This window comes from Eucalyptus grandis, chromosome 6 (genome assembly GCF_016545825.1).
Source record: "Eucalyptus grandis isolate ANBG69807.140 chromosome 6, ASM1654582v1, whole genome shotgun sequence".
Taxonomy (NCBI): domain Eukaryota; kingdom Viridiplantae; phylum Streptophyta; class Magnoliopsida; order Myrtales; family Myrtaceae; genus Eucalyptus; species Eucalyptus grandis.
Window position 1 is genome coordinate 45775820 of NC_052617.1, and position 25118 is coordinate 45800937.

At 38.9% G+C, this 25118-nt stretch overlaps 2 protein-coding genes and 2 long non-coding RNA genes across 4 annotated transcripts; all 4 read right to left on the bottom strand.

Annotated features, from left to right (window-relative positions):
- Nucleotides 1–4897: 4897 nt before the first annotated feature.
- Nucleotides 4898–6112, bottom strand: LOC104450239 (protein translation factor SUI1 homolog 2). The gene is made up of 2 exons (XM_010064708.3): nt 6006–6112; nt 4898–5582 (listed from the first exon to the last, which is right to left on the bottom strand). The coding sequence occupies exon 2, from the start codon at nt 5540–5542 to the stop codon at nt 5135–5137; it is 408 nt and encodes a 135-aa protein (XP_010063010.2). The 5' UTR covers nt 5543–5582; nt 6006–6112; the 3' UTR covers nt 4898–5134.
- A 6238-nt stretch (nt 6113–12350) lies between these two features.
- On the bottom strand, nt 12351–13691 carry LOC104450240. Its single transcript, XR_726677.3, has 2 exons — nt 13392–13691; nt 12351–12954 (listed from the first exon to the last, which is right to left on the bottom strand). It is a non-coding gene; the product is annotated as an uncharacterized LOC104450240 (long non-coding RNA).
- A 1674-nt stretch (nt 13692–15365) lies between these two features.
- Nucleotides 15366–16870, bottom strand: LOC104452114. The gene is made up of 2 exons (XR_001988231.2): nt 16345–16870; nt 15366–15887 (listed from the first exon to the last, which is right to left on the bottom strand). It is a non-coding gene; the product is annotated as an uncharacterized LOC104452114 (long non-coding RNA).
- A 2331-nt stretch (nt 16871–19201) lies between these two features.
- LOC104450241 (AUGMIN subunit 4) lies at nt 19202–24642 on the bottom strand. The gene is made up of 13 exons (XM_010064709.3): nt 24318–24642; nt 24011–24058; nt 23786–23911; nt 23045–23395; nt 22771–22867; nt 22485–22530; nt 21181–21274; nt 20981–21052; nt 20813–20871; nt 20050–20118; nt 19916–19967; nt 19583–19660; nt 19202–19508 (listed from the first exon to the last, which is right to left on the bottom strand). The coding sequence occupies exons 1-13, from the start codon at nt 24456–24458 to the stop codon at nt 19431–19433; spliced, it is 1311 nt and encodes a 436-aa protein (XP_010063011.1). The 5' UTR covers nt 24459–24642; the 3' UTR covers nt 19202–19430.
- Nucleotides 24643–25118: the final 476 nt, after the last annotated feature.

Here is a 25118-nt window from a genome sequence, read left to right on the forward strand (position 1 = left end):
ACACTCAATGCGATCGCAAGGGGCCTGAATATCTGTATTTGCTAAACACTAGATGCATGGTGTGCAGCTGATCTTGTCTTTCGCTGCCAGGCCAGATTTCCACAGGAATTCTTTCACCGCGTTGGTGCGGTCGGTGTTGAGTCGGATGACAACGCCGGCCCCCTCCTTCCTGGTGATGCCCCCGTCGCAGCGCAGCATCTTCTTGAGATCCGCAAGGATGACGTCGTGCTTCAGTTTCTCGTCGAGGCCTTCCACTGTCGTCACGCAACTGGTCGCTTTGATATCCTCGAACCGCACGACGAAGCAATTGCAACAGCTGATCTCTCGGTTGCGATCCCTGAGGAAACACCCGCGGCTAGTCATTTGGACTTCGTCCCCGCCGAAGCTTCTTTGAGTTCGGATGTGCACGATTCCTTTTTGACTAGGAACTGCCGGTTGCCTGGCCTGCATAGCCATTTACTCTGCTGGCAATAACCGGATGCGATTTCGCTATTCCTGGAGGCCGCGAGAACTGAAAATCAAAGTCACGAGAAAATGCTTTCGACTTACATTTCTACCAAAGTACACACCGAAACTTCGAATTTAAATTGAGAAAAAGAAGGAGGAGTAATGAAGTTGCAGAAAAAGCCCATCAGGAAATTGAATTGAGGGGAAGCAAATCATGTCCTGAAAATCTTCGACTTTGGATAGAAATTCACTAATGAGCTAGTAGCCACTCACGAGGGTCGTTCTTTAAGAAAAAAGAATCAGCAGCAGCAGAACTACCAATTCAGACAGACTATTCCCAGTATATGTTGGCGCGGGAACCGTCCAAAAGAAAGTTGAACATAACAAACAGAAAACGCCAGCACCAGAACACGTATCTGCGACGAACACTAACCAAATCCGACCCGATAAGAAACTTTCATGTAAAAGTTCCAAAATTTCCGATGAAACAGATCTACGTGAGAAACTGGTGCTTGCTTACCGGTTAATAGCTGGAGACTCTCTGAGGATGCTGGATGAAAGGTAGCTGGGTCTTCTCCGAGGTGAAAAATTGGGCGGGAAAGAGCCTATTATATTTGGCAACCTGGAAAAGCAAGATTCGCGTCTAGATCAGTCCGTGTTAGGACAAGAATATGAGGAGAGGCACTTGGAGATAGTATATGCCTGGCCTCGCGTCACTGGTCTCGCGTCATTCTGCAGGGTCTAATGGATGAAGATCACTGAAGCAAAATTCTTGGAATCACGTGATTTCTCCCATTGTTATGGTCGTCGCACATTTTCGGGGAGGGAGATAATTGCACAATTTTAAATATGAGAAGCCATATTTTCTTCCTTTCCCAATTTCTTCTTCCCTGGATTTTCCATGTAAATCACGGGGAATCGAGAGTCATGGAGGGTGGTGAGATCATCATCAGCATCTAGGGCAGTAGCACCCACGAAATCACCAAGCAAGACCCGAGGCAATACTTCAATTAGAGATAACTCCTTCCGGCTATAATTGAATAGGTTTTCATCAACGTGTACTAGGGATGCATTCCGATCAGGGTCATGTTCTATGCTTACGAGGCAGCCCCTCCGGCCTCTTCAGGCACATTGAGAGGGAGTAAAACTAAGTAGTTCAGAATAAAGGGTAGATGCATCTATGTTCGTGTGCAATAACAAGGAGGAAGTAAGTCATTTAGGGTGCGCATGACAAAATTTCTAGAACAAAAATTGATTTCTCAATTTATTTTAGAAATTAAGAAGTTAAAAATTTTAGCTTTTGAAATCTTCTTCAAATATTTTTTAGAAATAAAAATCAAATGTGCTTAGAAATAGAAAAATCAAATTGCGTTCCAAACCCGTTCGTTTATTGCCCAAACCTGTTAGGGAATAGAAAAATAGAGAAATAGAGAAGTAGAAATTTTATCATGCGCGCCCTTAGAAGATCTCCACATGCCTCTTTTCGGCCGTATTCTTTGATATTCGAAACAGCAAAGCACTATACTATTCCTCATGTTCCATTAACCTTTAAAGTTATGCGGCGTCGTGAATGGAACATATGACTCGTGTGGGCAACAATAACTTTTCATTGGCGAAATACTTCCAAAACGGGGGCAAGATGCCTTCCGTGTTTGAATTCTTGCAAAGAATCGTTGATGGGCTTTGCTAAACTGTATACAATAGATAATTATAGCAAAAATTATCCAAAAATTCCCCAAATTATTTGTAATTTTACTAGTTCAGTCATAAATTTTTTATTATCCCAATTATGTCCTGAACCTATTCATATTTTGCGAATTGAGTCTATCCGAATAGTTTTAGCTGAAAATCACTTATGTGAACGTCAATCATCCTATACGGCATGATCAAATCTAGCCAACTCTAACATGAACAATTTTTCAAATTTTTTTTTTAAATTTTTTAAATTTATTTATTTATTTATTTATTTTTCTTTTTTCTTTTTTTACAACTCTGGCCGACCATCATTGCCAGAGATTGTCATATCTTATAATATTAATTGCTTGGTTTAAATGGCATGTCAGTATAAATGAACCTAAAAATTACATAAACAAAAATGGTAATAATTTCTCTCAATACACTTGCGTACTTCATTTTCTTTTACTTGTTTTTATTTTTTCCCTCTGTGTTTTTGTTTCTTTTTACCCCTTCCATCATTTTGTAATAATTTTTAAATAGCAGAATATACTAATATATGTAAAATACCTAAAATATGTAATAAATATAAATATAGAATATATTATATATATTGAATATATATAATAAGATAGAAAGAAATTTGAATATAAAAATAAAAATATGAATAAATAAAAATGAAATTATTGTTTATTTTTTTGTTATTTTGAATATTTTATATTAGAATTTAAATGTTAATTTAATTTGACCAAGTTCTATTCTATACCTATTCTAACACTTACTCTCAAATTTTTGTTATGCTCTTACAAGGCATGAGAGTCAAAATCTCCACTTGAAACTAAATCATCCTTATCCCAACCCTTTGAGAAAGTGAAGATTTGAACCCCTCACCTCCTCATTTCTATGTGGGCCCACAACAGGCGAACCTCTGCTCAAGCCTTCTGGAGATTGCCTTTTAGCTATGAACTATCTGAAAATTTGAATTAGAGCATAAAGATGCTCAAACCTCAGTGATTATAATCTCTCATATATGATTTTATCCAATCTTAGGTAAGAACCAATTATACCATCCTGAATTTTATTAAAAATCGTCAAAAAAGTCTAAAACCGATTATACTTTTGTTAGTTTAATCATAAATTTTTCAATTTTATCAATTAAGTCTTAAACACTTTCATATTTTATCAATTGAGTCCATGATACTAATTTTGACTTAAAATCAATGATATAGACCCAACTTTCTACGTAACACGACCGGCACTAATATAGATAATTTTTAGTAATATTTTCGAAGTTTTGATTATTTTTAAATTTTTTGATTTTATCTTCTTCTTTTTTTCCGATACTAGTGAGGGTCAATGACGACCCTCGTCGGCCACAAAGGTTTTGCCTAGACTAGGTGAGGGCCATCTCGCTTGTAGAAGTCGAGGCGGCAATGACCTACGAAGGTCCTCATCGGATCTAGGTGACCCATTACCTTGATTCACACACTCTGCCTCCACGTTGGTAAAACCCTAGCAAAAGTAAGTGCTTTCTCCATAACTTCTGCTTTGTGTCGCTTTTTTCCGGTACTGTTGCTGCTGCCACTACTTCTTCGTTATTGCCACAAGTACAAGGTCGTCTTCTTCATTATTCTCCCATTTTGATGTGATGTCAAATATGTACTCATTCAACGTGTTTCAGTTCAAAGTTTTGACACTTCGCATCGACTATAGGGCTCACTCTCACGTGTTAGATATGAGTTTCTTCCAAAAGATAAAGTCATAATTACAAATGAATATCCCAACGTGTGCTTATCCCTGATGATGCTGTGTGATTCGGTAATCAACCGTACAATCACATATCTGTTCTTGCAGAGCAAGTCTGTGATTATTTCTACCAATCATGCTCTAATGATACCTTGATTTTTAGTTTTGATTTGTTTTGGAGCTTTATGAGCTTGTCTTGTTATTATGACTTTTATGATTTCTAATCATGTATCATTTTAGTAATAGACGAAAATTTCTTAACAAAAGGAAAATAGCAAATAGCTCCCAATGTCGAATCTCAGGTACCTTCAAGGAATCAAAGTGAGTTCCAACTTCCAAAAAGGACTCCCTACACATTCATCTTGATGACCTCATTCACACGTCCCGCTGAGTTTAACCCAACCTGGGCACTTCCGCAAGAGTTCTTTTACGAGATGATGGTTCACTAATTACGAATGCGATATTAAGGAAAAAAGTAGTCAGGCCAGACATAATTTGCATTAACATGTATTTAATTATGAATTGGATGGACCCTTGAACTTGATTTAGTTGGTAAATGAAGGACATAGGTTCGATTTTCACAGCCACTAAGTAATTTTATAGTCGGTCTATTTATCTAGTTTTTGATTCACATCTTACCCATAAAATTAACGAGTTTATGCAATGGGCATTCTCATCATGAGGAAAATAAATACAAGTATAAACAGGGGCTAAACAATGCCTTGAGATGGGAAAAAAAAAGATCAACTCAATTTTCCAGGGGTTAAATTGAAAATTAGTTTGATATCATCATCATCATCATCACTAGTGCATAGATTAGAACTGGAATGGAATGGACCCTATCTTTGGAGAAGGAGACCTCTTGAGAGAATGCCTTTAGAACATATAAATTTTGGACAAGCCTCTTGACTTTCGTTGCCATATCGGCTCAACGCTTTGTCTCAGGATGGTAGTGGCAAAAGACACCTCTTTTTTTTAAAAGCGAAAAAGGAAGAGGGAGGCAGAAAAGTGACAATAACATGCGACGATGTTGTTATTGGCAGGAACGCGGGAGAAAAGGTAGTAGGCCACTTGTTTAAGATGTCGATTTTTAAGCAATGATTGCCGGAAAAGTCAATCAGAAACTTTCCATCTTTTTATTTAAACCAAGAGCACCTCGCGAGCGCCGACCGTCATCTTACTTCGACAACTAAGAAGTACAAGAAACGTATTTTTACACCCACACTTGAAAATCATAAGCGTTCCACCCACATAGAAGGAAAAAACACTAGACGCGCGGAGTACAGATGATCTTGTCTTTTGCTGCCAGGGCATTTTTCCACAGGAAATCCTTTACCTCCTTGGTGCGGTCGGTGTTGAGTCGGATGACTACGCCGGCCTCCTCCGTCTTGTATATGTCCCCACGGCAACGCAACATCTTCTTGAGATCCGAGAGGATGACGTCGTGCTTCAGTTTCTGGTCGAGTCCTTCTACTGTCGTCACGAAACTGTTCGCTTTGATCCCCTTGACCTGCGCGGTGAAGCAATTGCCACAGCCGAACCCTTGGTTGCGATCCCTGAGGAAACACCCGCGGCTGGTCATTTGGACTTCGTCCCCGCCGAAGCTCCCTTGAGTTCGGATGTGCACGACTCCTTTTTGACTAGGAACTGCAAGTTGTTCGGCCTGCGGAGCCATGTACTCGACCTGCGATGACCGGATGTGGACTTCTTTATTCCTGGAGATCACGAGAAAATGTTTTCGGCGTACAATTTTTACTAAAAGAACGCACCGACGATTTGAATTTAAATTGAGAAAAGAGGGCCCCGGGGTGGGGGGTGGAGGGGAGAATTGAAGTTGCAGAAAATGCCCATCAGGAAATCGAAAATCACGTATTGAAGATCTTCGACCTTCCATAGAAATTCACTAATGAAACTAGTAACCAGTCTTGAGGGTCGTTCTTAAAAAAAGGGAATCAGCGGCAGCAGAACTACCAATTCAGACAGACTATTCCGAGTATACGTTTACGCCGGAACCGTTCAAAAAGAAAGTTAAACATAATAAACGGAAAACGACAGCACCAGAACACTTATCTGCGACGAACGCTAACCAAATCCGACCCGATGAAACAGAGCTATGTAAGAAACTGGTGCTTGCTTACCGGTTGATAGCTTGAGACTCGGTAAGGATGCTGGATGAAAGGCAGTTGGGTTTTCTTCGAGGTGAAAAATTAGGCGGGAAAGAGCCTATTACATACGGCAACCTGGAAGATCTAGATTCGCGTATAAATCAAGTCCTTGCTAGGACAAGAATATAAGGAGAGGCAGATGGAGACGAATGGCTGGCCTCGCGTCACTGGCCTCGCGTCACTGGCCTCTCGCGTCACTGGCCTGCGTCACTCTCCAAGAACTAATCGATGAAGATCACTCCAGCAAAATTCTGGGAATCGCGGGATTTTTCCCAATCGTTCTGGGCGTCGTATACTTTCGCTGTGGGACATAAAGTAAGAGGATTTACGCAATTTTAAATCCGACAAACCATATTCCCTTCCTTTCCCAATTTCTTCTTACCCAGAAGGGTATCAAGTGCCACGCAGGGTGGCAACATCATCATCAGCATCTAAGACAGCAGCACCCGCGAAATTAGCAAGGAAGATCCGAGGCCATATTTCAATTAGAGAAAACTCCTTCTAGCAACTATTGAATAGGTTTTTCATCCACATAGAGCAGGGATGCGTTCCGATCAGGATCATGTTCTATGCTTACGAGGCGGCTCCTACGGCCTCTTAGGCACATCGAGAGGAGTAAAACTTAGTAGTTCGGAATAAAGGGTAGATGCATCTAAAGTCTGTGGGCAGTAACAAAGAGGAATTAACACGTTTAGAAGATCTATAGATGCCTATTTTGGGCCATAAAAGATCCTACAAGCACGTGTTTAAGATTTTCCCATATCCTTTGATATGTGAAACAGCGAAGGACCATGCTAATTCCTCATGTTCCATTAACCTTTTTAAGTTATCCGGCACGGTATATGGAATATATGACAATCGTGGCGGGCAAAAGTAACTATTCATTGGCAAAATACTTCCAAAATGGGGGTGAGATGCCATTTGTGATTGAATTCTTTTAAAGAATCGTAGATGGACTTTTACTAAACTGTACACAATAGATAATCATAGGAGAAGTTGTCCAAAAAATCCTCAAACTATTGCACTTTTACCAATTAAGTCCTAAATCTTTTAATTATGCTTAAGTTTTGAACATTTTTAAGTATTGTAAACTGAGTCCATCCGGCCAATTTTAATTGGAAATAACTGATGTGGACATCCACCATCCTACTGCCACAACCCACACTAAGATAAAAAAAAAATTTAATAAGTTTTAAACAACTTTTTTTTTTTTTATTTTCTTTTCTTTTTTTTTTTTTTTACAACTCTTGCTGGTGAGGCTACTAGCCATCCATCATCGTCGAATATTTTCATATCATAGCATCTTTATTGTTTGGTACATATTTTCATAGCATGCATTTTTAGTCTAAATAAACTAAAAATTGCACAATCAATATGGTAAGAATTTCTTTCAATATTCTTGCTTACTTCATTTTTGTTTACTTATTTAAATTTTTTCCCTATCTTTTTTTTTTTTATTTCTTTTTTCCCCCTTCCATCATTCTTGAATGAAATTTTATTAAATGGTAAAGTATACTAATATACTCGAAATGTGTAATAAATATAAGTACAAAATATATATTTATATATTGAATATATATTATAAGATAGAAAGACAATCAAATATAAAAATAAATAAAGGAATAAATAAAAACGAAATTGTTGTTATTTTTTTATTTTGAATTTTCTATTTTATATAAGAATTCAAATATTATTTTAATTTTATTAATTTAAGAATTTTATTATTTGAGAAAAATAACTTTTCACATTTATAGATATTAGAAATCCTATCACCATTATCCTATCTACTCATTAGATATTTTTACCCAAGTTATATCCTTCTTTATATCCGATTTTAAATTGTCTTGGGTAGGAACCAATTATGGCATCCTAAATTTTATTTGTCCAATACTTATTATATTTTTGTTAATTCAATTCTAGATCTTTTGATTTTGTCAATTGAGTTCATAGAGTCAATTTTGCCCAGAAATCACTGGGCATCACTCCTACGTGTGGCATGACTAGCGTTAATGTGACAATTTGTACTAATATTTTATTTTTATTTTTTTTATTTTTTCCTTTTTCTTTGCTTTTTTTTTTTTTCATTTGTGCTGGCAAGGGACATCGACCCTTCCTAGCTGCAAAGGCCTTGCATTAGACTAGGCAAGAGCGTGAAGGTCCTCACTAGATCTGGGCAACCCATTTCCTCAATTTACACACTCTTCTCCACAGTTGCATAGCCCTAGCAAAATTAAGTGTTGTCTCTAATACTTCTGCTTCGTGTCGCTTTATGCTGGTTTCATGACTGCTGTTGCTGCATATTCTTCTTCTTCCTTATTGTCACGAGTACGTACAAGTTTTGTCTTCTTCCTTTTTTCCCTCCATTTTAACGTGACAAAGTGTTTGAGGGAGCTCACAATCTCATGTCGCCCAAATCTAATGAGGGTCATCTTGGCCCTACCGGCTACGGGTGAGGCGGTGCTCAACCAAATCAGGCGAGGGCCTTCGTGCTATCGTCGCGGCTAGAGGGGTTGTGATGTGCCAATCGTAGGAGATGTGGCCCTTGCATAGTCTAGGCAAGGCCTTGCACTAGGTAGGGTTGCCGGTAATCCTTGTCAACACCGAAAAAAAAAAAAAAAAAAAGGAAATTCAAAATAAAAATTCAAAATATTTTTAAAAATATTATTAAAAATTGTCAATGTCAACAATAATTGTGTCATGTAAAATGGTTAATATTCACAATAATAATTTCGATCAAATCGACTCAATTAGCAAATCGCGAATAATTTAAAACTTTATTGATAAAATTAAAAGATTTATGATTCAATTGGCAAAAACACAATATGTTTAAGATTTTTTGGACAATTTTCTCGAATTCACAAATTATAGTGTGAATGGTCTTACCTTTGACCAGATTCAAGTGGCGGGCTTGATATGATACGCCTAGAAATTAATTCCTGACGCCACCTCATCGATAATTAAAACCCCCAAAATAATTAGTGAGGCAGGAGCCATATGTGACATGAGTAGCATGACTAAGTAATATGTTGGAAGTGCCTATTCGCTTTGGAAAAAGTTGGTGAGTCTTTATTATCCAATTCATCAACCTTTTTATCACGTTTGGCCATCCGGATTTGAATAGGAATAGAATATGATAAGGTAGAATTAAAAATCCTTCAATATCTTTTGGATTATAGAAAATCACATCACATATTTAATACAATCCAAGGTTGGGTAAAAATCTTTGAAGATCTTTGAAAATCCCACTTGCCCAGCATTGACTAAAGCAAAGTCAGAAGACAAAAGTATGAAGCACGAAATCAGCTTCACGTTTAATAGGAGAAGAAATTGACGGGTTTTGTTGCAGTGGAATCCACAGGAAGAGTCGCAGCGGCGAAGGATCGGTGCCGGACGTTAGAAGTGAAATCCAGAGAGAGCTTCTTCTTTTCTTTTTTCTTTTTTTCATCTCTCTGCTTCTGACGTTCCCCAAGCGTGACTGATCTTTCCCTCTACTCGAGGGAGGAGACGATGCGCTAAACCACTCTGAGCGAGTCGATTACATTCTTGTAGGCCACAGGGGTTCCACTCCTCATCGGACTCACTGAGTTGCTCCGGTCAATCAATCACAGAGCGTTGGCTGAAAGTGAAGAAGAGGATGAACTCCTCCGCCGGAGATTCTTCAAAAAAATTCCCCTTGAGGGAGGTCATGGCGGGCTGATGGGGAGAAGAGAGATCGATTGAGAGGTGCAAACCTGGCGTGTACAACGTCTAGCGATGAACAACGAAGCGAGTCCAAGGGATTTTTCTCCTTTTTTTCTATTATTTTCCTCAAATTTTTCATATAATTCATCCTATTCACCTTTATTTCACCTCTTCGGAGGGATTTTTTTTATCCAGCTTATATCCAGATTATATATCTAAATATATCCGAATCCAGTGTTCTCCCAAACACCGAATAGGATAAAAATTATCCTATCCAAATTTATATCCAGTCCACCAAAGGCAGCTTTTGGTGCAAGAGAAAAGGCGTATGATCACACCCTCACCCATCTCCATCACACGTAATGCGGACGGTCGCAGACAATGTGTGCCCCAAGTAAACATGGCCACAATCATAAGGTTTCTCTTCTGAAATTCTAACACTCTCTCACAATTATCAATACATTATATTACAATTTTTATGTTTTGGTAGTCATTTATCAGGCTTGAATATGTCAACGCCATGATTTTCACGCATGAGACGAGACTTACACGCCACTGATAACACTGTCAAAGGTTTGTTACGTAAATGGTCTAACATGGGCAGTCAAGATGAGCTACCAAGTAAACTAAGTCTAACCGAAAAGGAATCAATCGACGGTCCTGCTTAATTTTTGGGAGTCTCGCGGTGTAAGTGAGTAGAGTCAATCATTCTTATATTAGAATCATGTAATTTAGTTGCATTTGAATAATGGTAAATCTACACTCAATCATTGAATTATAAGGTGTTGGGTCATAAAGTAAAAGGAAGGAAAATTCTAATTTTGAGAATAAGCATAACCTTTTAAAGCCGTTTCTGTAGTTTTTTTGAATTCTATATGTCTATACATACATCCCACATCGTAGCACAGGAAATAAAATAGCAATAATGGTTCGTGAACAATCTTCTTTGCTCCTCTCTCCCTCCCAACCTCACCCTCTCTCAACCTTTATCCTCTCTTCCACTTTTGGAGTGGACGAACTTGACCTAAATTACTCCCTTCCCTCCTAGTTGCTTTTTTTTTTTTTTTTTTTTAATCTTTTGATCTAATTTTAGATTTGAGAGTTTTTCTTTTGATCTAAAATTTTAGAGTCTTGATAAATAAATATTTCACCTCTAGTTTCAATTATGTTCGCAACAGTTTCGATCTCAAATTTGTACTCATTTGTTGCGTTTTAGTTCAAAGCTTTGATGCTTTGCATTGGCTACATAGCTCGCTCTCACATGTGTCAAATATGAGTTTCTTCAACATGTTTATATTGTTTCCATGCGACGATAGCGTTGAGATGCAAAACCTAGGTGCACACTGCTGAAAGGCAAAACCGTAACTATAAATAGAGATCTCGGTGTGTTCATTTATCAATGATCACATTCCTCCTTAAGATTAAGATTTAAGAGTGGTCATCAAGCGCAAATAAAATCTCATCCTAAATGAAGTTTAGTATATTAAGGCTTCTTTATTTCGCAAAAAATGATTGATTTAAAAAATATTTTATAAAAAACGATCACTTGTATCAATAAAAAAATAAACAAAAAATATTTTCATTGTTCACAAAAATATTTATACACAAATTGATTTCGATAATAAATAGAAGTGATCGTTTAAAAAAAAATGTTTTCCAAATAATTCATTTTGCATGAAAAAACAAAGCCTAAAGTTACAAAAGTTTTGTCATTCTAAGAAAGGGAAAAATTATTATTCTAAACCCATTTTATGAATGCTAATTTGGTCATAAACTCTTGAAATTTACTAATACATTCTAAATTTTTTGTGCAAAATACTACTAATGTACTCCTTTCAACAAATTGTTACAAATAATTTGTGACGTGGCGGTTCATGCAAAACATAATTTCAAGCAAAGTTGCTCATGTCAGAGTGCTATATAAGATGGTCGACGGTGACTAGTCGCTGCATCAATAATTGGCTAGGGGGACTATATTGGAACTTTGCTCAAAGGTTTAGGACTATATTAACCAAAATTTTAAAAAAAAAAGGTTAGAATCAAATCGACATATATAATAAGTTTATGGCTAATTTGATATCGATCTCTTCTAAGAAATATAACAAGAGCGAAACAATGTCTTGAGATGCGAAAATAAGATCAAATCAATTTTCCAAGATGTAAATTGAAAATTAGCGTGATATCATCACCATCATCACTGCAAAAATTAGAAGTGGAATGGAATGGACCCTATCTTTGAAGGAGGAGACCTCTTGAGAGAACGCCTTTGGAACATAAAATTTGGACACCCACGTGACATGTCAACGCAACCCATTGACTTTTGTTGCAACGTGAACTCAACGCTTTGTCTCAGGATCATAGTGGCAAAAGACCTCTCTTTTATTAAAAGGGAAAAAGGAAACACATATAGAGAGAGAGATGACAATAACTTGGCAGGAATGTAGGAGAAGTAGTTGGTCACTTGCTTAATTTCATCAAAAGGTTCACCTGCCGGAATCGTTAACGGTGCTTTTCAGATGCCAAATTTTTTAATGATGATTGCCGAAAAAATCTACCAAAATTTTTCTACTTTTTATAAAATTAAGAGCATGTCACAAGTGTCAGTCAGTCATTATCCTTTCCAAACAAGAATGCCCCTTATATTTTACTATACTATTATAATTAAGAAGTACAAGTTACGTACTTTAACTTCCATGCTCAAAATCATAAGCGTCCAACCCACATAGAGCGAGATTGTCCATCTCATTTCGTCGTACTTTGACGATTAAGAAGTACAAGTTACATGCTTTTTACACCCATAGTCGAATCATAAGCGTTCGTCCCACATAGGAGGGAAAAACACTAAACGCTTGGGGTACAGTTGATCTTGTGTTTTGCTGCCAGGCCATTTTTCCACAGGAAATCCTTCACCACCTCGGTGCGGTTGGTATTGAGTCGGATGACATCGCCGGCCTGCTCCGTCCTGTATTTGTCCCCCTTGCAATGCAACTTCTTCTTGAGATCCGAGAGGATGACGTCGTGCTTCAGTTTCTCGTCGAGGCCTTCCACCGTCGTCACGACACCATTCGCTTTGATCCCCTTGACCTGCACGGTGAAGCAATTGCCCCAGCTCATCCTTCGGACTTCCTCATTGCCGTAGCTTTCTTGAGTTCGGATGTGCACGGTTCCTCTGCCCTGCGGAGCCATGTACTTGGCCGGGGATGACCGGATGCGATTTCACTATTCCTTGAGGCCGCGAGGACTGAAAATCAAAATCACGAGAAAATGCTTTCGACGTACAATTTTACTAAAGGACGCACCCACGATTCGAATTTAATTTGAGGGGAAAAAAAAAGTGGGGGAAGAATTGGAGTTGCAGAAAATGCCCATCAGGAAATCGAACTGAGGGGAAGCAAATCACGTACTGAAGATCTTCGACCATCCATAGAAATTCACTAATGAAACTAGTAACCACTCATGAAGGATGTTCTTAAAAAAAAAGAAAAGGGAATCAGCAGCAGCAGAACTACCAATTCGGACAGACTATTCCGAGTATATGTTTACGCCGGAACCGTTCGAAAAGAAAGTTAAAAACATAATAAACGGAAAACGACAGCACCAGAACACTTATCTGCGACGAACGCTAACCAAATTTGACCCGATGAAACAGAGCTATGTAAGAAACTGGTGCTTGCTTACCGGTTGATAGCTTGAGACTCGGTAAGGATGCTGGATGAAAGGAAATTGGCTCTTCTTCGAGGTGAAAAATTAGGCGGGGAAGAGCCTATTATATACGGCAACCTGGAAGAGCTAGATTCGCGTATAGATCAAGTCCTTGCTAGGACAAGAATATGAGGAGAGGCAGATGAAGATGAATGGCTGGCCTCGCGTCATTGGCCTCTCGCGTCACTGGCCTCGCGTCACTCTCCAAGAACTGATCGATGAAGATCACTGCAGCAAAATTCTGGGAATCGCGAGATTTTTTCCCAATCGTTCTGGGCGTCGTATACTTTCGCTGTGGGACATAAAGTAAGAGGATTTACGCAAATTTAAATACGATAAACCATATTCTCTTCCTTTCCCAATTTCTTTTTCCCCAGATTTTCCATGAGATAAGGGGTATCAAGTGTCATGGAGGGTGGCAACATCATCATCGGCATCTAAGACAGCAGCACCCCGAAATTAGCAAGTAAGATCCGAGGCCATATTTCAATTAGAGAAAACTCCTTCTGGCAACTATTGAATAGGTTTTTCATCAACATAGAGCAGAGATGCGTTCCGATCAGGATCATGTTCTATGCTTACGAGGCGGCTCCTCCGGCCTCTTTCGGCACATCGAGAGGAGTAAAATTAGTAGCTCGGAATAAAGGGTAGATGCATCCAAGTCTGTGGGCAGTAACAAAGAGGAATTAACACGTTTAGAAGATCTATAGATGCCTGTTTTGGGCCGTAAAAGATCTCTACAAGCACGTGTTTAAGATTTTCCCATATTCTTTGATATGCGAAACAGCGAAGAACCGTGCTAATTCCTCATGTTCCATTAACCTTTTTAAGTTATGCGGCACTTTGTATGAAATATATGACAATCGTGGTGGGCAAGAGTAACTATTCATTGGCGAAATATTCCCAAAATGGGGGTGAGATGCCATTCGTGATTGAATTCTTTCAAAGAATTGTAGATAGGCTTTTACTAAACTGTACACGATAGATAATTATAGGAAAAATACCGACCAAAAAAAATTATAGAAAAAATTGTCCAAAAAATCCTCAAACTATTGCACTTTTACAAATTAAGTCTTAAACATTTTAATTGTGAGCAAAGTTACTCACGTCAATATACTACATAAGATGGTTAGCGGTGACTAGTCGCCGTATTAATAATTGACAAGAGGTATTACATTGGGACTTTGCTTAAAGGCTTAGGATTACATTAACCAAAAATAAAATAAAAATAATAGAATCAAATCAACATATATATAATAGGTTTATGGCTAATTTGATAACGATCTCTTGTAAGAAGTATAACAAGAGCTAAACAATGTCTTGAGATGCAAAAAAATAAGATCAAATCAATTTTCCAAGACGTAAATTGAAAACTAGCGTGATATCATCATCATCGTCACTGCATAAATTAGAAATAAGAAGTGGAATGGAATGGACCCTATCTTTGAAAGAGGAGACCTCTTGAGAGAACGCCTTTACAACATAAATTTTGGACACCCACCTGAAATGTCAACGCAAGCCCACTGACTTTTGTTGCAACGTCAACTCAACGCTTTGTCTCGGAATCATAGTGGCAAAATACCTCTCTTTTATTAAAAGGGATTAAGGAAACACAGAGAGAGAGAGAGAGAGAGAGAGAGAGAGAGAGAGAGAGTAATGACAATAAGATGCGACGATGTTGTTATTGGCAGGAGTGTGGAAGAAGTAGTTGGTCACTTGCTAACTTCATCAAAAGGTTCACCAGCCGGAATCTTTAACAGGGACACTTTTAAGTTGCCGAATCTTTGAACGATGAATGCCAAAAAAATCAACCAAAAATTTTCTACTTTTTATAAAATTAAGAGCACGTCGCAATACGAGAATACCCGTTTCGTTTTACTATACTATTATAATTAAGAAGTACAAATTACATACTTTAACTTCCACGCTCAATATCATAAGAGTCCAATCCACATAGAACGAAATTGCCCATTTCGTTTTGCCGTACTTTGATAATTAGGAAGTACGAGTTACGTACTTTTACACCCATGGTCGAATCATAAGCATTCGTCCCACATAGAAGGGAAAATCACTAAACGCTTGGGGTACAGTTGATCTTGTCTTTCGCTGCCAGGCCATTTTTCCACAGGAAATCCTTCACCACCCCGGGGTGGTTGGTATTGAGTCGGATGACATCGCCGGCCTGCTCCGTCCTGTATTTGTCCCCCTTGCAATGCAACTTCTTCTTGAGATCCGAGAGGATGACGTCGTGCTTCAGTTTCCCGTCGAGGCCTTCCACTGTCGTCACGACACCATTCGCTTTGATCCCCTTGGCCTGCACGGTGAAGCAACTGCCCCAGCTCATCCTTTGGACTTCGTCCCTGCCGTAGCTTCCCTGAGTTCGGATGTGCACGGTTCCTTTGCCCTGCGAAGCCATGTGCTTGGCTGGGGATGACCGGATGTGATTTCACTACTCTTGGCGTCCGCAAGAAACTGAAAATCAAAATCACAAGAAAATGCTTTCGATGTACAATTTTATCAAAGTACACACCGACGATACGAATTTAAATTGAGAAAAAAAGGGGGAAGAAATGGAGTTGCAGAAAATGCCCATCGGGAAATCGAACTGAGGGGAAGCAAATCATGTGCCAAAAATCTTCGACTTTGGATAGAAATTCACTGGTGAATTAGTAACCACTCATGAGGTCCTACTTTAAAAATAGGACTCAATAGCAGCAGCGCCACCTAGTCAGATGACTATTCCCGGTACATGTTAACGCACCGGAACTGTTCAAAAGAAAGTTAAACATAATAAACAGAAAACGCCAGCACCAGAACATGTATCGGCGACCAACGCTAACCGAATCCAACCCGGAAAGAAGTACTTTCGTGTAGATGTTACGAAATTTCTGACGAGAGAGCTATGCAATAAATTGGAGAGCTGGCTTACTTGTTGATTGCTGGAGACTCGGTAAGGATGCTGGATGAAAGGCAGCTGGGTATTCTTCGTGGTGAAAAATTGAGCGGGAAAGAGCCTATTATATACGGTAAACTGGACGAGCTAAAATTCACCTCAAGATCAAGTCCATGTTAAGACAAGAATATGAAAAGAGGCACATGGAGATGAATGGCTGGCCTCGCGTCACTGGTCTCGCGTCACTCTCCAAGGTCTAATCTTGAAGGTCACTGCAGTAAAATTCTTGGAATCACGTGATTTCTCCCATTGTCATGGGTGTCGCATATTTTCGGTGTGGGGAATAAAGTAAAGGATTTACGCAATTTTAAATACGAGAAACCATATTCCCTTCCTTTCCAAATTTCTTCTTGGGGTATCAAGTGTCATGGAGGGTGGCAAGATCAGCAACTAGGACAGCAGCACCCCCGAAATTAGCAAGTAACCACCCGAGGCCATATTTCAGTTTAGATAAAACCCCTTCTGGCTACGATTGAATAGGTTTTCATTGACATATAGCAGGAATGTGGTACGATCAAGGTGGTGTTCTATGCTTACGAGGCAGCCCCTCTGGCCTCTTCAGGTACATCAAGAGGGAGTAAAACTAACTAGTTCGGAATAAAGGGTAGATGCATCTAAGCCTGTGAGCAGCAATAAGGAGGAATTAACTCATTTATAAGATCTCCACATGCCTCTTTTTGGCCATAAAAGATCTCAAGAAGCACTTATGCAAGATTTTTCCGTAACCTTTGATATGAGAAACAGCAAAGCACTGTACATATTCCTCAAGTTCCATTATCCTTTTTAAGTTACGCGGCGTAGTGTATCTAATATATGACAATCGTGGTGGGCAAGAGTAACTGTTTTCATTGGAGACACTTCCAAAATGGGGGTGAGATGCCTTTCGTGATTGGATTCTTTTGAAGAGTTGTAGATGGGCTTTGCTATAAACTGTACATGACAGATAATTATAAGTAGACGGACAAGAGGAATCGATCATTGAAGAATCCCGTGATATTGGATGGCATCTTATAAGGAAAGAAATGTGTGGTTGTCAATTCTCGTGTGGCTTCCAACGCTAAGAATCCCGCGATATTGGATGGTAATCGATTTCCATCAACTTCAAAATGATAGGGAAGTAAATGCGTGCTCTCTTCGTCTTTTGGTTCAAATTTCCCAAAGACTCAAGACAGCTTAATGCACACAATCCCCAAAAATGGTGGGTCATCTCTAGCTATATTGGTTCGGAAAATTAACCCAAGATTTTGCTGAAACTAAGACTCCGACATCTAATCGTGCATTGTGCCTAAAAAAGGGATGCCGCATATTGTCCGAGCAAAAACAAAGTGCGTGGGACCGTGTCCAAGTACCTCATTCTCATAATTATCTGGTTACGACTGGATGGCGCACAGCTCCTGGAATTACTCAGTTTCCCAAAAAAGGCAAGTTTCCCCTAGCTTGGTTGGGAATGATCAAATGACTGCTCATTTACTTTCAGTTTTCTTTCTTCAGCTAACTGACCATTCAAATAAAGCATAAGAATATTTAGGGGTAAGCATGGTCTAGGTTGGACCAATTCACCCCCTAACCTTAGGACCAACCCACACAGTACTAGTCCTCAATTTTTGGAACCAATGATCGACCCTATTAAACTTGGGACCAAGGACCGGACCGACCTAATGGATTCGGTCCGGTTCCAGAGTCAACCCGAAATCAATTGATAATTTTTTTATTTCATTTTTCATACTCCTTAAAAAAGTGATTGAGGATCGGACAAACCCAATAGGTTCGGTTCGATTTCAAAATCAACTCAGTACTAATTAATAATTTTTTATTTCATTTTTCGTACTCTTTAAAAGGGCAATCGAGAACCGTACTCATCCAATGGGTTCGATGATAAGCAAGGTCAGCTAAGAAAAGCAAGCGATAAGGGTCAAATGAGGTGAGTGTCAAACAAAATGAATATCAAATGTCAAGCAGGGAGCAACAACCCAAGCGAGAATCGACGAGCAACACGAGTGACCTAAAGTAAGCGAGGCGAGTGTCGAACAGCGAGCGGAAAAGTTGTTTTTCTCGATTTTAGCAAATTGAAGACTAAAAGAACGAATAAAATAGAAGAAAACGAATACTAGATGAGGATGTCATAAGATGCCTTTTTGGATGCCGTAAAAACTCCTCATAAAAACATTTTCCTCCTTCGTAAATTATGACTATAGACGCCATAAAAGACATTAAAAATCTAAATTATTAAAGAACAATGTAAAATTACTTAAACTCTTCACTAAATAGTTGTTTAATGTCATTGACACTTTGTTTATTTTAAAGTTTTCTTTATATAATATATATATATATATATATATATATATAATATCAGAGTTTGTCCGGATTGATCCGACCCGAAACTCTCAGAACCGAAAACCGACCCGTATAGTGCTTGTCCAAGAATTCTAGAATCAATGACCGACCTAGTCTCATTAGAAACCGGACCAAGACCGACAAGGTTGGACCGGTCCAAAATCGGTCTAGGGTTGACCCTAGACCAATGCTCACCCCTAAGAATATCGCAAGAAAATAGAACACAAGAAAAAGGAAAAGCTGGTCTCCAGTTCAATGAGAAATCGCATCAACCCTACATAGAAACACTCTAGACATAGAGCACGTGCTAGGCTCATGAAAAATGGAGGTCCTTCGAATTTGTAATCTTGTAATGCAATACACTATTACATAGAGATACTATTTACAAATTGCGAAAAATATTTGAACAGCAAAAACAAAACCGTGTCTTCGAGTAATAATTATCAATTTGACTTTAGCTTAATACGATGACAAGAATCTGAGAAACTGCAACTAAGAATTTGATCAACAATTTCTTTTTTTCCTTTCCCATTCTTTATTTTGGTTGATTTTCTTTTCTGTTAGGTCATGAAGAATCAGCGGGGATCAAGACCAATATGTTTTTCACCTTAACATTTGCTATAACACACACAGAGTAAACAGCAATCACTAAGCTTCATCCAATCCTTGGAACATAAGTGCAATCGAGTAATAAACCATGATGCCATACTTGAAGGGGGCCAAAATATTCATACATTTGGGTGATCGGGCATGCGCTTCAGGTCCATTTCCACTTGGTGAATTGTCCATTGCATATTTTCCAATTTCTGTCGCAGGGAAATCAACCATTAGGTTTCACTCTGGAGATATGGCAGAACAGTAAAAGCATGGACTTAATTACCTTCACAATATCATGATACTGCCTTGCAATTGTATCAAAGTGAGGATCAACGCCTTGATACTCCCTAAGCCTTGTTACCTGCAAGAACCATTAGAATATGATCATAAGATGAGAAAAAGACAGGCCACTCTGAGGGATTAGGAAATTACGAGGAAAATTTATCTTCATTGTCACTGAACTAGCAAAAGAAAAGGATGAAAATTCACGGCATTATCTGGGAGTAAATACATTTATGGCAAAAACAGCCAAAGATGAAAATACGGAGATTTTTTTTCACAGAAGAAAGAGATCCAACATATGAAATATATAGTTTTAGCGAACAATAGAGCTAACCGCTTTGTTATAAGCTATTGAAGCTTCCTCTGTGGCCTCAACAAGATACTTCCTGCATATAATACCAGAATTTGTTAATCCTTACCAACAAGCAAACATGCCTTTAAATCATCTGTGATGCCACTAAAAGTCACCTTATTTTGTGGAGAGCTGGAATCGATTCCTGAGTATAAGTTTCGTATAAAAGTATATGCTTTAAAACTCTGCAAAGAGATTGCTTCGTCAAAGCACATCGAACAAGACTAACAGCCATACATGAAGGCACTGAGAAGTACAAGATCTGTCAGCTACACATACATTTCGAATCATTCTAAGAGTTATAAAGTTCGACCAGATGAGGATGTGCACAAGTGTGTGGTTGAGGTGAATGAAGTTCTGCATGAAGCTCACAGCACTAAGTTGAGTTGTTCATTACTCTGATTCCTCAATTCTAAAGAAGGCTTCTTTGGAACAGGAGTGTCGGGCTCTATATTCTGTCATATTCATGTGGACTTCTGCTAATAATCTGCCTCACACCTTTGTCCTTCCTATAGTGCTCACTTATAGGGGAAAAAATATATCGGTTTCAACAGTCTTGCATATGATATTGAAGATCTGAAAGAAAACTATGAAGAATCTGCATCAAATTGCAAACGGTGCAAGTCACTGCAAATGACTAGCAAAGTGTCCTTGCCATCTTTTCCAATTATCTACTGATGTCAGCGTACTCAATGTGCATACTTCAAATACAGAGGCTTCCATCGACAAATGCTTGAACAGTCACAAGTTAGAATTGCTCTTTTGAAAGAAAAAACAAAATTTAGGAGGAAATTTCCAACGTATCAAGCTTAACAATCCATCAAAGCAAAAGCCAACAAATTAAAGAATGAATTCAATAAGTAAGAGTATGCAACCAACCTCAGTTTAGCACTCATGGTTTCACACCTTTTGCACAGCCACGTCTTTTGTAGTTCATCCTATGATGAAACAGAAGGTAGATTCAGAAGTTTTACCAAAGGAAGAATGAGAGAAAATACAAAGGTGGGTTAAAAGGTTGCGAGAAGTTCAGAAAAATAGAATCAGTACGTATTTATGCTGATGTTGCAACTTCAAATCCTTGACCAGCTTGATGAGCACTCCAAGAATTTGCTCTAAGACCTAGTTGGGCAAAATGGATCCAAAACCACAGATAACCTCTGAGCTCAGAGATGCATTTCATTGAGTCAACATAATCAAAAATATTTCAAGCACAGAAAAGACCAAGAAGTTTACGCTTATTCACATACATTATAGTATTCTGCAAATTTTCTATCTGCAGAGTAAAGGTCTTCCCGAAGAGCTGCTTCTTCCCTTTCAATCTCCTCAATGATAGATTTCACCCTGACGCACGGAAAGTAATTTAACCATTCATTATCATGAGCAGGTTATTTATCCAAGCATATGCTTTAATTTTGATAAGAGGCCGTCTGATACACTTCGAGAACCATATACTGAATACCTACACAACCTAATTGCTTGAGTTCTAGTACCAAAGAAGCATGAGATAGAGAGATGACTTTGCCACTAAATGTTAACTGACCGAGGACAACACATTCCTAGGGTGCAAGTTCTGTTTAACATTAGCCTTCAAGGATCAATCAAGATCACTTTTCACAGTTCAAAGAAGTTCATGTTCCTCCAAGAGGGCGAAATGGCGTTTCCAGGAAATAACATATTCTCGGCCCCGTAAGATGAATTTATAGGAATATGCGCTTTCTCATCAAGCTCTCTTGCCCATATTTCATGTTTTCTCCTACTTTATTCCTGCATAAAATTCTCCCAATCAACCCATAGGGCTTCAAACCAACTTCGCAAAATTATAATTCCCCATGGAGTTCTAGCACAACAAACCATCCAAATAAACAAAGTACAGTTTCTTCTCAAAGACTCCTTAAATGATTAATTGCTAATGCTACCTTTAAATTTTATCATCTACTATAAAACGTACATTGCAACAACTCCTAGTTTAAGGAAAATATTCTGTTTTTATCTTAGTGTCATCCAGTCCTTCCGGAAGATACTCTAATAGAGTCCAAAACCTTAAAATGAGAAGCTGCTTGATGAACCATTGATCACGCGTCAAATTTTTTGCATGGATATCCTCTTTTAGATGGGATTTCAACAGCAGGTAGCATCTCAGGAAAAAGGAAGATGATATTAGATAATTTTAACTGCTAGTGCAGTCATGCCTTAAACAGAGATATTGAAACTGGACTGCAGATATTTCTCAGGTGAAGAACATGGGCGTATGCCAGTGGATGTAATTTCAGAAAATTCAAGTGGAAAAAGATTGATTAGAGTACCATCTTCTGTATCGATTTTTGGGGTGGAGATATGTCCATTAACATCTCCAGATAGTTTGACTAGGAATCAGATATATTGTTTAAAAGGGTATAGTAGAGCAAATTCAAATGAAATTGTAGCATCAACACGAACAAGCAATGGCACATATCAAAAGAGAAAATTTCATCACATTCAAAGGAGATATGATGGAAACATAACTCATCAGCTAATTGTATATTCGAACAAGAAACTAATTGAAGACACAAACCTTTCTGGCAGACGGGCACTCAAATTTTGATTTCCTGATGATGAATCTGCATGAGAATGAAAGTATCAAATTTCATGAACACAACAAACTCGTACCAAAATTCCTTGTTTCCCAAAGAGATGTCATGCTTTGTGACGAAGGTATTCCTCCAAATAATATCTTCGACATTTTCCATTGAGAAGTCAACATTCACAGGCATTAGTGGAAATAGAATGTAGTCAAAACATGCATTAGCTAGAAATAGAGAGCAGATATAAAAGAAAAGGATTTGAGAGTTGAAAACTACCAATGTCATCGGCAAACGCATCAGCCAGTTTATCACATTTGACTTTCAGACGAGCCTCAATCTCGTGGGACAGAGACATCTGGTACTCTGTCATATCCTACATATCAAAGCAGGAATATATTTTCTCCCTTTAACTCTTTCAATTTGTGGCAACAGGTTCCATTAAAGCATAAAAGAAAAGTAATGAAATACAGTAAAAGGGATATAAAAAAATAACACATGATCAGTAACCTATTGGAGCAATATGTATATTAATCATTTCACGAATCAGTACCACAGGTGGTGTCCGCTGAAGCTGAGTTTGCCATAAATAAGCAGGTGTAATCCCAAGAAAACGGTTAGGAACACCACCAACTCCAGGTTCCGCTGCATCAGCATTGCTAATTGATGGAGAATTATTATTGGTGCCTAGACTGCTATTTGTAGAGATATTTGTATAATTTGTGGAATTAGCGCTTGAACTGATGGTAATACTAGTACTAGTACTGTCAATGGAGCTTCTTGACATTATACTCCACTTCTCAATTTCGTCCTCGTGGATCTCTCCATCTTTCGATATTAAAGGAAGCCTCAGTCTTTGAGCAGCTTCTGCAACAACCAGACGGTGCTCTAGGGTCTCATATACCTATAATCAGTAAAAAGATGCACCATGATCAATGCCAAAGGAAAAGTCTCGATATAGAGCAACAGACTCAGGCAACATTTCATTGACTAAGCATCAAATAAGTATGTTCCATGTGGAGGAATTTTTCAATAGCTTAGAAGCAAATTTGGACACAAGTAGCAATGCCGAGAGCACCAGCTCTGACACATTTCCATAGCATTCTCAGGCATTGTCATAGCTGGACAGAGTGTTCCCTACAGCTATTCTGGAGCATGGCACCCGCAACTCATGAAGAAAAGAAAATGAGAAGCACCGGAAGCCTGTAGGCCAGTTCATCTGCTCAAGGACGCAAGAATCAACGAACTATTTTAGTCATACAACATAGACTATTGCGATAGAATATCAAAAGACCTGTGGGGCGTTCTTCAACCCAAGCTGTGGATATAAACCCTGAAGATCACGAATTCCACCGAGATTAGCCACCGAAACAGCCTGCTGATACTCTTCCACCATTGCAATTGCCTCACAATAGATCGCCTAAAGTAATTCCAACATGAACGCTTCAAAGTTAGACCTAAGTAATGTACAGAGGGAAAGCACGGAAACTATCAAATTTAGTAATGACAACAATCTCACCATGGCTTCCAGGTAACGCAGCCTCTCTCTGGACATCTCCTCTCTCGCCTGACACATCAACGCACACGAATCAACAAACGCTTTAAGCCGAATATGACTACAATCTCTCTCAATGCCACGACGCATTTCGAAATCGAAACAGATCAACCAAGCCTAATTCAATCAGCCGCAACGCACGATTCCGCGATTTGAGCGATCGCAAGCTCGCTTCCGTCGCTCTCCTCGCCGCCATTTTCTCCGCAGCGAAAAACACGAAACAGCGAAGAGCCGCGGGAAAAGGAGGCGGAAGCTAGAGAGAGAGAGTTACGAGTTGGAGGTCGTAGTAGGCGGATTTGGAGACGAGAGAGCCGTCGGGAGCCAAGCAGTGACGCTCCAGCTGATCGACGAGCTGGGAGACGTCGGCCGGCAGGTTCTGGCCGCCTCCGCCACCTTGCAGCCCCTTCGCCATCGGAGGAGGAACTGCCCCCGCCGGTGGATCCCGGCGACGGTGGCGGTTCCGTACAAGACGGTGAGATCGCTAGCGCGTTTCGCTGCTTTCGAAAGCCAGGGCCACCAAACACTGGTTAGTTCTCCGGCGGTTCGGTGGGATTTTTGGAGTTCAAATGTTTGCAGAGACGGAGGTGGGAGAAATGGCAACCTCCCACGAATTTATATCCAAATAATTCGTTAATTAAATAATTTTGTATTTACTTACGAAAATACAATGGCATTTCGAATACTTTCAACTCTATTTCAATTCCCCCTCCAAAAAAAAAAAAAAAAAAAAACCTGAACATAGGTTCACATGTAATTTCTTTATCTACTTGGTAGCATGGAGGGGAAAAAAAGCCAAGCAAACTCACTATATATCAAAGAAAGCAAATTAAAAATAAAATAAAAATAAAAATAAAAAAGTTGACTGTGCCTTAAAGGACGAGATAATCTTAATATGAAATGTGAATTTCACAAAACGGGCCTGACCCAATTAGGGTGTGGCGGGGCGCCGGACTCGAATGGCCGGAAACAAACGACACAAATCTCCCCTACCATCTCCACTAATGAACTTTTTATATTTTTGTAAAGAAAAATTATTGGTAAAACTTGACTTCGCAAGGATTGATTGGATCGG